General features: G+C 52.3%; 1 protein-coding gene across 1 annotated transcript; it reads left to right on the top strand.

The window, feature by feature from the left end:
- Positions 1 to 3,040: 3,040 nt before the first annotated feature.
- NCLIV_065820 (hypothetical protein) lies at positions 3,041 to 6,760 on the top strand (the record flags this gene model as incomplete). The annotated part of the gene is made up of 5 exons (XM_003886133.1): positions 3,041 to 3,077; positions 4,411 to 5,318; positions 5,548 to 5,613; positions 6,136 to 6,307; positions 6,495 to 6,760. 5 exons carry the CDS (start codon positions 3,041 to 3,043, stop codon positions 6,758 to 6,760), a joined length of 1,449 nt encoding a protein of 482 aa, XP_003886182.1.
- Between the last annotated feature and the right edge of the window lie 2,937 nt (positions 6,761 to 9,697).

Consider the following 9,697-nt stretch of genomic DNA (forward strand, 5'->3'; position numbering starts at 1 on the left):
ACACCGCGAGAGAAATCCATAGAAGTACGCCGCTCACTGCACGACACCGAAAAAACGACGGCAGGATGAGGCATATCCGTTCACATGCTTGACTAGATAGGTACACTGAAATTCGTTTGCGAAACTGTAATCTCTGCCAGTGTATTATCCCCAAGGGAACATATCGACTCCCCTAAAACTGCGACCTAGCCAACAAGGCTACCGGCATCTGTTCTGTACACCATAAAGCGCCGAGGCGGGCAACGTGGTGTCGGCTGCCTCACTCGCGACGTGCTCGTGACTCTCACGCAACTGCCAAGTCTCTTGTAGGAAGTCGCCCTTTTCTGCATGAGTGTGTTGGACTTTCTGAAGACAACGGCAAACACGCTGCCGGGGAAAGACCTGTGATATCCACACAGACGGAGCATAAACTAGGAGTCAATTGCCAAGGTCTTTCCGGAGTCTTGCAACATGGTGTACATACAGTTGGGACCGAGACGCTCTACGCCCACCCCATTCACAACCACAGCCACTGTGAAGACGTAAAGCTGGGAAGGACCTAAATTAATAGCCTTGCTCGTTTCATCGCATGCAAAACACGAATGGGTGAACAAGTAAACCAATGCGTATATTTGAACCTACGTGCATGTTTTCATGTCCAGCATCTCGAGAAAAAAAATCACGCACCACCACCGTGCTACGCATGCCCAAGAGACTGGGGTTGGCCACCACCGTTAGACTGTTTGCAGTCGTTTCCCGGGCATGCCCATCTCCAACTTAAAATTATTTATAATCTCTTTCTGGGGAACGTCAACAATTTATGACTTGACATGTAGTCAGTGTGTGGGTTATCCAGGTATGTTTTATGATCTTAATTTCCAATCCTCCGCACAAAACCAGTATTCTGGAAATACCCATCACAGCAGTGGCATGTATCGTTATTATCCATGACAGTAGTTGAGCCCGAAACACAACACAACCTTCCAGGAAAGGCAAAAACGCCCTCACCGCCGAGCCGTGCAGGCGTGTATTCTTTGCCCCGTATGCCTCTTTTGTCTGCTTCTCAGTAAAACGAGTTACAGCTACAGAGAGGCGAAAAAAGAGGTTGCCCCCAACCTTTGCATCTGCCTCGCTTATGTCGGCATACAAACAAACACAAATGAGGCGTAGGAGGTAACAGCACCTCCCAAAAACACCACAGGGCAGCCACCGAAAGGTTGGCCACCAAACTCTTGAAACGCTACGGAATGAACCCGAGACACGTACAACAGAAAGCAAATACGCACGATATGTACGTAGACCTGCATATCAGACAGTGCGTATGACCAGGACGGAGTCAAGTTTTGACGAGCATCTGGTGCGGATTTCTGCGAGGAGCTCTCTGGCAACCTCGATTTCTCCTGAAAGTTCATCCACGGTTCTGTCCTACGCCCGCTCACACCCCAACCTTCTGCATGCGAAGGGCGAGTGAGATGCATCTCCAGAGCCTTCCTTCAAAACACACTGTTGGTGCCCCGTCGTCCTCGAGTTCCGCACGCAGTGTGATTCCTTCTTTTCTTCTGCTTGGCAAACTGCAGACGCTCGCTTCCACGACACTGCGAAGAACGTTTACATCTCTCTTTCCACTCTTGCACGCGAACCCGGCCTTGCCTCAGCAGCAGGTTCCACCCAGGCTGCTTGTCGCCGTTCACGACACCCTCGGTCTCCTGCCATGCCGCCTCGCCGGCCACCATCTCGTCGTCGACGCCTGAGGAAAACCAAGTGTATTTCTGCTCCCTTTATTAGCAAAGAATATGCACTGTAACTCAATGCAGAACCCCCCACGCAGTGCGGAGGTGTCCTGTTGCGTATGAGGATCGCAACAACCTCGGCACATAACAGAGAACACAGAACGACTATGCGAACAGCGCTTGCTTCCGGCACCAATCCAAGCGACAGCCGCGTGCCCTAGAACCCCGTTCCCTGAGGAGCGCACCCTGCACCTCTGGTTTTTGCGCGGAAGCGAGACCCGTCTCTCGGGTCCAGTTTGGACCCCGGACTACCCTTTCCAATGAATCTGACAAACATTGCTAGATTTATATAAACAAGGACATGTCGGATTTAGATTGGTTGATACATAATATCAAGGCGAACACTAATCAACTGAGCCAAACAATTCAGGGTTGAACTGTGTAGATGTCCTTGCGTTGGGGTTCTCCCGCCAGCCGAGAAGGGAGATCTCTCTCGAGTGCCCTGTGCAGACAGAGCGCGAAACACAGAAAAGTTGGAAAAGGCTCTCCGAGACGCAATCTGGATCAGAAACCCGGGATTCTAGCTGCTGCGGTTCTCAGCTGTCGATACACCGCAGTATCGCGAGAGTGTTGGGCAGTCACTTGGAATGCGAGAAAATCGGTTCTGGTGGAGGCATACGCGATGCCTTGCCGCCGGCCCGTTTCTTTTGGCAAACAACGGCGTTTCCTCGAATCGATTTTTTCAGGAACATACCGGAAAGCCAACGCGAGGAGCAACCGCGCTGCGGTCTCAGCAGGAACTCGAGAGGTAACTAGCACTGTGAAACTAGCTCTGTGAAACTAGCTCTTGTATGTGTGAAAGCCAGATGTTTCCCGAATGTTCTAGATGGAGACACACCTCTGCATGTTTTCGTCTCCAGGATCTGCTTCTCTACAGCGTCTCCAACGGAGAGTCAAAGAGAGGACTTCCGTCCATTCTCTCTTGTTTACTTGTCCCTTGTTTCCCCACGGTTACAAGAACCGGAGCGTTGCCGACAGGAAAACACGTAAGAGCTGCTGTATCGACGTCGGCGTCGGTCCTCGTCGCCAGAACGCGAAAGCGACAGCAGCAGAAGACAAGATGAGAAGAGGAAACGGAAAGAGGAAGAAAGAAGGGGAGAAACTCAGAGGAGGACCCGAAAGGACAACAGGCTCTCTCTGGGGCGACTTTGTTGTTGCCTGGCGAAAGGTTTCAGCTCGAGTGTGTCGGCAGTTGCTCCTCGACTGCATGCAATTGACGCTGCGGCCATTTTGCATATTTACGAAGGACGTAGTGCCTTGTCTTCAAGAAAATGGTTCCTCGCCTTTCTTCATTCTTTCTCACACTAAGTAAACCGACAATCCACTGCTTCCTTGTTCCACGCAGGCGGCTCCCGTGAGGTGTATGTACAGCTGGCACAGGCCCTTCGCCCAGTACACACACGGCAGACAGCCGGTCTTTCTGCGGACAGGCCGAGGCCACGCACTTTTCTAGCCTTCCCCGGACAAAAAGGAATGAGTGTTGATGAGAACTGGCTGTTCTGGAACTCTGGAACTTGGACGTTTCGTTGTGTTTCTTGTCTCTCGTCGCTGATGAAGACTGCAAGGCGGACAGTTCGGAAGGCGAAGCCGTCGAATTGTCCTCGCCGCCTCCATTGACATTCTGTCCCTTTCTTTCATCTTTCCTCTCGATCGTCCTCGGCACCACCAGAGAAAAAGCAAGGAAAAATCCAGCTCTGTTCGTTTTTACTTCCTTCTACGCAAAGAACTGCGACAAGACGACACCAGCGTGGCAAGAGGCCGCCTCCCCTTGCTCCTCGTGTCTGTTCTTCTGTGTCGTTTTGATCACCTCTGAAAGTGATACTCGCGTTCCCCTCAGAGTGAGACGGCGTGCGTTTCATTTCTGTTTCGCACCTGCCTCAACTCTCGCTGCTGCGTGTCTCCGTCATTCCCACTGTCAAATCTGTTCCGCCTCTCTCGTCCTTCCGCTGCCACACATCAATCGCCGCCAGTGAATGCCAAGCAAGGTAAAACCACTGGGTGATGAGTTTGCTTGTCAGTATATCCTGCGGCGTAGCGAAGGAGGTTCTCTCGGATTTCTGCTCGGGCTTTCTCGACAGTCTAAACCCGCCGGCTTTCAGTCCCTTGACGGTGTTACTATATCATTCATCGCTGGAAAGCGAGACGCTTCACGTGCGCAATTACAAAACATACGAAGTCTTCCCTTTCTCCGTCTTGAGGCTGTGAAACGCAATTTTTAAAAAAGAAGTGAAGATGAATTTCGTCTCGAAATCCTCGCTTCGCTGCGCGCGGCGCGAGCGCCTGCCGCAGGCTTCGTGCGTCTCCGATGTGCATTGGAGAAGCACCAGACACTGTCCAGGACTTCCGGCCGTTTCTCAGACCGTCAGCTGCCTGTCTCCTGAATTACCCCTTCGTTCCTTCTCGCCCCTACGTCATTCCACAGTCGGAGCAGGCAGGGCCAAGACGTGCAGCACACACACCGTTCCCCTCGCATCTCCAAACCTCTCCATCCGCCCACAGTTGTTGTCCTCTCTCTCTTCTTTCTCTCTCTCTTCTCCCTCTCTCTCCTCTTCCTCTCTCTCTTCTTCTTCCCTCTCTGCCGTCTCTTTCGTCGCGTTTTCTTCGCTCTCGGCTGCACGGGCTGAGTCGTCTTCCTCCCCAGACACTGGGCCGACCGCGCCATCGGCGGCGTCCCTCGCGAGTTCGCCTTCTGCTCTCGCCGAAGCGTCTTCGTCTTCCGTAGCTTCGACCTCGGCGATTGAACAAGTGCCCCTGCGAGATCCGTTAGTGAACCCGACGTTCACAGCCCAGAAGATACCCAAGGATTACGTGAAGAAGACTCTGATCCCCCATCTGGAGCACCAGATCACCGTGGTGGCGAAGGCGCTGAACGAACTGGAACTTGCCAACTTGGCCGCAGCGTACGCGAAGCTGCCGCCTTCTCTCCGGCACCCTGAACTGTGTCGCGAGCTCGTGGAAAAGGTCAAGTTTCGGATGAACGGCTTCGGCGCTCAGGAGATCGTCTTGATTCTGCATCCGCTCTACGCGCTCGTGGGGGACTCCGACAAGGAGTTGTGGTGTCTCTTCGCCGAGAGAATCGAGAAGGAATTCATTCTGAAAGAGCTGTCCGTGCTGAACCTGGTGTCGGTCCTGCGCGTGTACGAGAAGCTCGAGGGTGCCTTCGGCGATGAATTCGGCGTCTTCGTGGCGACCTTGCAGGAACTTTTGAAAACGGGAATTGCGCAGTTTGATGCCATCGAACTTCACGACATGATTGTCACGCTGTCGCTGAACCACCGGGAAACGAAACGCGACCTCCAACTGCTGCGCTTCGCCCTCGCCGAGATGGACGGGAAACTGCATGCCCTCTCACTCCTGAACCAGCTGTCGCTGCTCCAAGCTCTGATCCGCATGAAAATCGAACACCGGGAACTCGCGAACCTCGTCGCCGCCCAGCTCCAGGACGCCCGGAAAGTCCACAACATACCCCCCAAATTCGTCGCCCAAACCCTCTGGATCTTTGCGAAACTCGGCAGACTCTCTGACGTCGCGTGTACGATGGGCCCTCTTGTAAGCGGCAAGGCAGAGCCTGAAAGAAAAACGTTTTTTAGTCCCGAGGACGCTCAGCGCAGGTTAGTGGGCAGATAACCTCCAAACGCCGCGATTCGCGCCTGGCTTTTTGATGCCAAGGAAAGACAGCACCTTTCGAGAGATGTGGCTGGGACGTCAAGGCAACGGCCCGCGAGACGTAGAGAAGAAAACCGTTGCGTGCGCTTCGCCTTTCTTTGCTTTCCGCCAGATGGAGCAACACATCAACCGCTTCTCCGTCGTCGACTTTGCCCGCCTCGCCCAAGCTCTCCCCGCGGTGAGCATCTCTCCGTCTCTTTTCCTCTCTGTCTCTCCTCCTCTCCCTCTCTCTGTATCTCCTCTCTATTTTCTGTCTCTGTATTTGTCCTGCTCTCTTTCTCACCATCTATTTTCTGTCTCTCCTTCTCTCCATCTCGCTTTCTCTCTGTCTCTCTTTCTCATTCTCTTTCTGAGTTGTTGGTTCTCTTTTTCTCTCGTCTGTACACTGCATTTGCATGGCCTCCAGATTTAGGCTCACCCTTGTTTTGTTTCGTGCCTGCGCGTGGTCGTGAGCTTGCCTCTAAAAAAAGATCGCGTCTCTCCTTGACTGTGATCGCTCGTTCCTCCCCGTCCTTGTTCTGCAGTTCAGCATTTCACGCTGTTCACGACTGGGCGTTCGGTCTGTTGTTGCGTCTATTGCCTGTCGTGGAGCCTTCGCCGTCTCCTCCGTGCGGTTCCTACTTCCTCTGCGGCTCGTCTACCGACACCGCGCAAGTGGATCTTTTCGCATCTCATTCATTTTCTCCCTGCATGCCTTCAGGGATCCTCCGTTCCTCTCCGAGTGTGCAAGAACCTCCAAGAACGCCTCTCGTCGATGAACGTCAAGGACTTTTGCTTCTTCCTCTGTGCATGCGTTCGCTTGAACCTTCTTCCTGATCAACACGGCCGCATTCCCTACTTCGCCAATGCTTCAGACGATGAAAACGCTCAAGGTGAGACAGGCCTGTCTCTTGCGGAACACACAGGCGTGCGAGTGTCCCGATGTCTTTTCATTTCCCGCTCTTCCTCCCCTCGTGCTTTTTCTCTTTCCCTTGCGTCGTCTCTTTCTCCTTTTGTCCTTCTTGTTCTCTCCGTGGTGACAGTTTCTCTTTTCTCTGTCTGTTCCTTCTCTTTTGACAGGTCTGTTGGCGGGGAACTCGACGTCTCTGGTTGCGACGATCAACGCCGCCGGATTGCGCGACGCGCTCCTGTCCTTCATGCATGCACGGGAGAGCGAGTTTCGGTGCGAAGAGATTCGCCGCGTCGTTCTCGTTCTCCAAGGCTACTCGGAGGACTACGGCTATCTTTTGGAGAAGCTGCCAGAGAACTGGAGCGACATTGACGAGAGCCTCGATACGATGACAGACCGAGCCGATGCCGCGCCAAAAACGTCCCAAGGCGCGTAGCCTCACCCAAACGCATCGTCTCTGTTTCCTCCTCTCTTTCTCCCGATGCGTTTGTCGCCCCGAATAGCGTGGTTGTGCCTTCTCCCCTTGCATTTGTTTCGACTTTATAACCCGCTTCACTCTTTTTCTCTCTCGCTTCGTCTGCGTGCCGCGTCGCCTCTCTCCGGCGTGACGTCACGCTCTCTTCTCGTGCTTTCCCGAGTTTCTTTTTCGGCGATCCGCTGAGTGTGAAGATGTCCCCGAATAAGTTTGGAGAGCGACACCTAGACAGGCGGACGCTCCTCGCGACTGAGGGGGACGTGGCAAATGAGAAGAACAGACAAAACCCAATCTGCACATGAAGCCGGCACGCAGTCAGCGGTGACAACACCCCAGCAGCGGCGTGGTGTTTCTGTTTTGTTCTCGCGTGGTCTTCTCACTCCCCTCTTGCAGTGCCGAGCCTAGGAAGACTTTCGCTACAGCGTACGCGTAGATATCAACGTAACCAGGCACGCAAGCGATTATGGAGTGGACGTTGAGAATTCTTTGAATGCAGATGGACTATCAAAGATACATCCACATAGAGAGTTGCTGAAGAGATTGCTCCTACAGACAAAATGAAGTGTGCACCAATAGAATATCTCGCAGTGCAACATCCAAATACCTACTGAACTGTATACCAGGACGGAGAAACCATTTCACAATCCATTCTCGTTCCTATTATTAACCTAAGTACGCCGTACAGACGAACATCAAGAAGCGTACGAAGCGAAGATGACAAGCGAACAGCTTGGCGACAAAGCCTCGCTCATTAGACCGTTTCCGTCTGTTTCTTCCTGTTGGTTCCCCGCATTTTCCCTCTTCTTTCCGGATTCGGCCGTTGCGGCTCGCCGCTTCGACGAGGCACCCGGTGTCTGGTGTAAGTTTCGTTCCCTTCTAGTGCTGGGACGTGACGCAACTTGACAAAGTGCGATTTCGAGAAGAGGAAAGCGACAAACGGGGAGGCAGATGGCCTCGATTTCTCTCCTCAGTGGAGGCTTTCACCGTCGCAAAAGCGTCGCGATTTTCTCGGGAAAACCATCTCCCCTTCTGACGCCTGCAGCGCTTCGGATGCCTTTAAATCAGAAACATGAGCGACCGCGAGATGACGCCCGCTCAAACGTTAAATGAGACAAACAGCCTTGTGCTTACCAATTAGTACACAGACGTGAAAATATACACACACATAAAAACCGGTACAAATCGAGCATTTATACTCCTATCTAAGCATATGCAAATAGAGAGGCATATCGATGCGTAAATACAAAGGCGTATTCAAACACTCAACTACATGCATATATATATACTTACAAAGATATGTATGTGTATATACAATAGATGCCGAGCTGTATATGTATAGGCAAATATATGGATATAGGCACGTATAGCTCTAGACGTATATCTGAAGGTTAGTACAGACGCATGCAAATACATGTATTTCCATAGACAAGTGTGTGCAGATTTGAAAATGCATATAAAGATATAAATATATGTATATGTATGTATATTTGTATGTGAATATGAGAACCATCACATGCCGGCGATGCTTCCGCGGGGCGTCGGGGCCACGGGTCTGTCTGTGTTGGACCAGAAAAAAGTCTCTTTGGTTTCTCGCGTCTACGCGAGAGCCGAACTTCCCGACTGGGGACGAGGTGCGATAGCGCCCCTTTTTTTCGTCTTTGGGGAGTGAAGAAGAGGAAAACGGTCTCTCTTCCTCTCGAGTGCGACGTTTGCGGAGGCGCCAACGTTTCTCGAAAGGTGCGCTGTTTTACTTTGCAGCGGCGTTCAGGGAGAGAAGAGGAACGTCCGACAGGCACGGTTCCTCAGAAGCAACGAGATTCAGTTCTTTCGGGGCGGGGAGAATCGCCCCTCCAACGCGAGGCAAGATTTGCAACGACATCTCGCCGCCGATCTGAGCTGTCGAAGCGTGGAGGAGAAGGACGACTGTCCCAGGCTGAGGAATGAAACGCACGGAGGCTCTGAAATGAATGAGAGAAGAGCGCGCAGAGAAGGAAAGGAAGAGAGTCGCGCGTGCCGGTCAGAACCAGCGCGAAAAGGACAAAGACAACCTGCCGACAGCCTCTCTAGGGATGAATGACGGAAGTAACACACGGACGAAACAGCTCACGCGTAGTGTGGTGCAAAGATACCGGTGTTCCAGCAACTCAGGAAGATTCACAGATTAAGAAAGAGAGATTGAGGGAGATAGACAGATTTGGAGAGAGCGAAACATGAGGAAGGGAGAACAAGAGGAAGCCTGAGGAAAAAGGTCTGATGGAGAGAATAAAAGAGACGAGAAAGCGACGCGGACAGGAAGGAGAGAGGGAGATAGAGATCAAGGAAACGCGCGGGTTCCTTCTGTCTTCCTCCATTTTTTGTGGTGATTCAAATGAATCTTGTTCTGCCTGCGTGCTGCCTCTTCGCGAGGCTTTCGTCCCTCCCATCCTGTCGAAAGTGGGTTCTTTCCCGTCCACGCGTGTGTCTTACTCTGCATGCAGTGCGTTGTTCCTCTCCATGGAGTTCGAGTTTGATTGTTCCTGTCTCGTCTCCAACCAACACCTCGGAAAAAGAGGCGACTTCTCCTGAGAGAAAAAAGATATCAGAAAAGGTGAAGACGCAGCAGCTTCAACTGGAGCATCTGCATCTTCCACGGCCTCTCTGCTCTTAAGAGAGAGAGGGGAATGCATAGGAGAGGAGCACGAAATCCAGGGGAGGGAGAAACGAGAAGAAGGGAAGAGGAACAGAGAAAGAATGGAGAAGGGAGAAAACACAGAAGGCTGAAGAGGGAGATGCGGAGAGACAGCAGAGACGACCCTGAAAACGTGGCAGCGGCTGAGATCGACGTTTGTCTTCGATAATCAGGCAGAGATCAGGGCACACGCATTCTGTTGAAAAGTTTTTTGGAAAGCGCACCGGAGA

The sequence above is a fragment of the Neospora caninum genome, chromosome XII (assembly GCF_000208865.1).
Source record: "Neospora caninum Liverpool complete genome, chromosome XII".
NCBI lineage: Eukaryota > Apicomplexa > Conoidasida > Eucoccidiorida > Sarcocystidae > Neospora > Neospora caninum.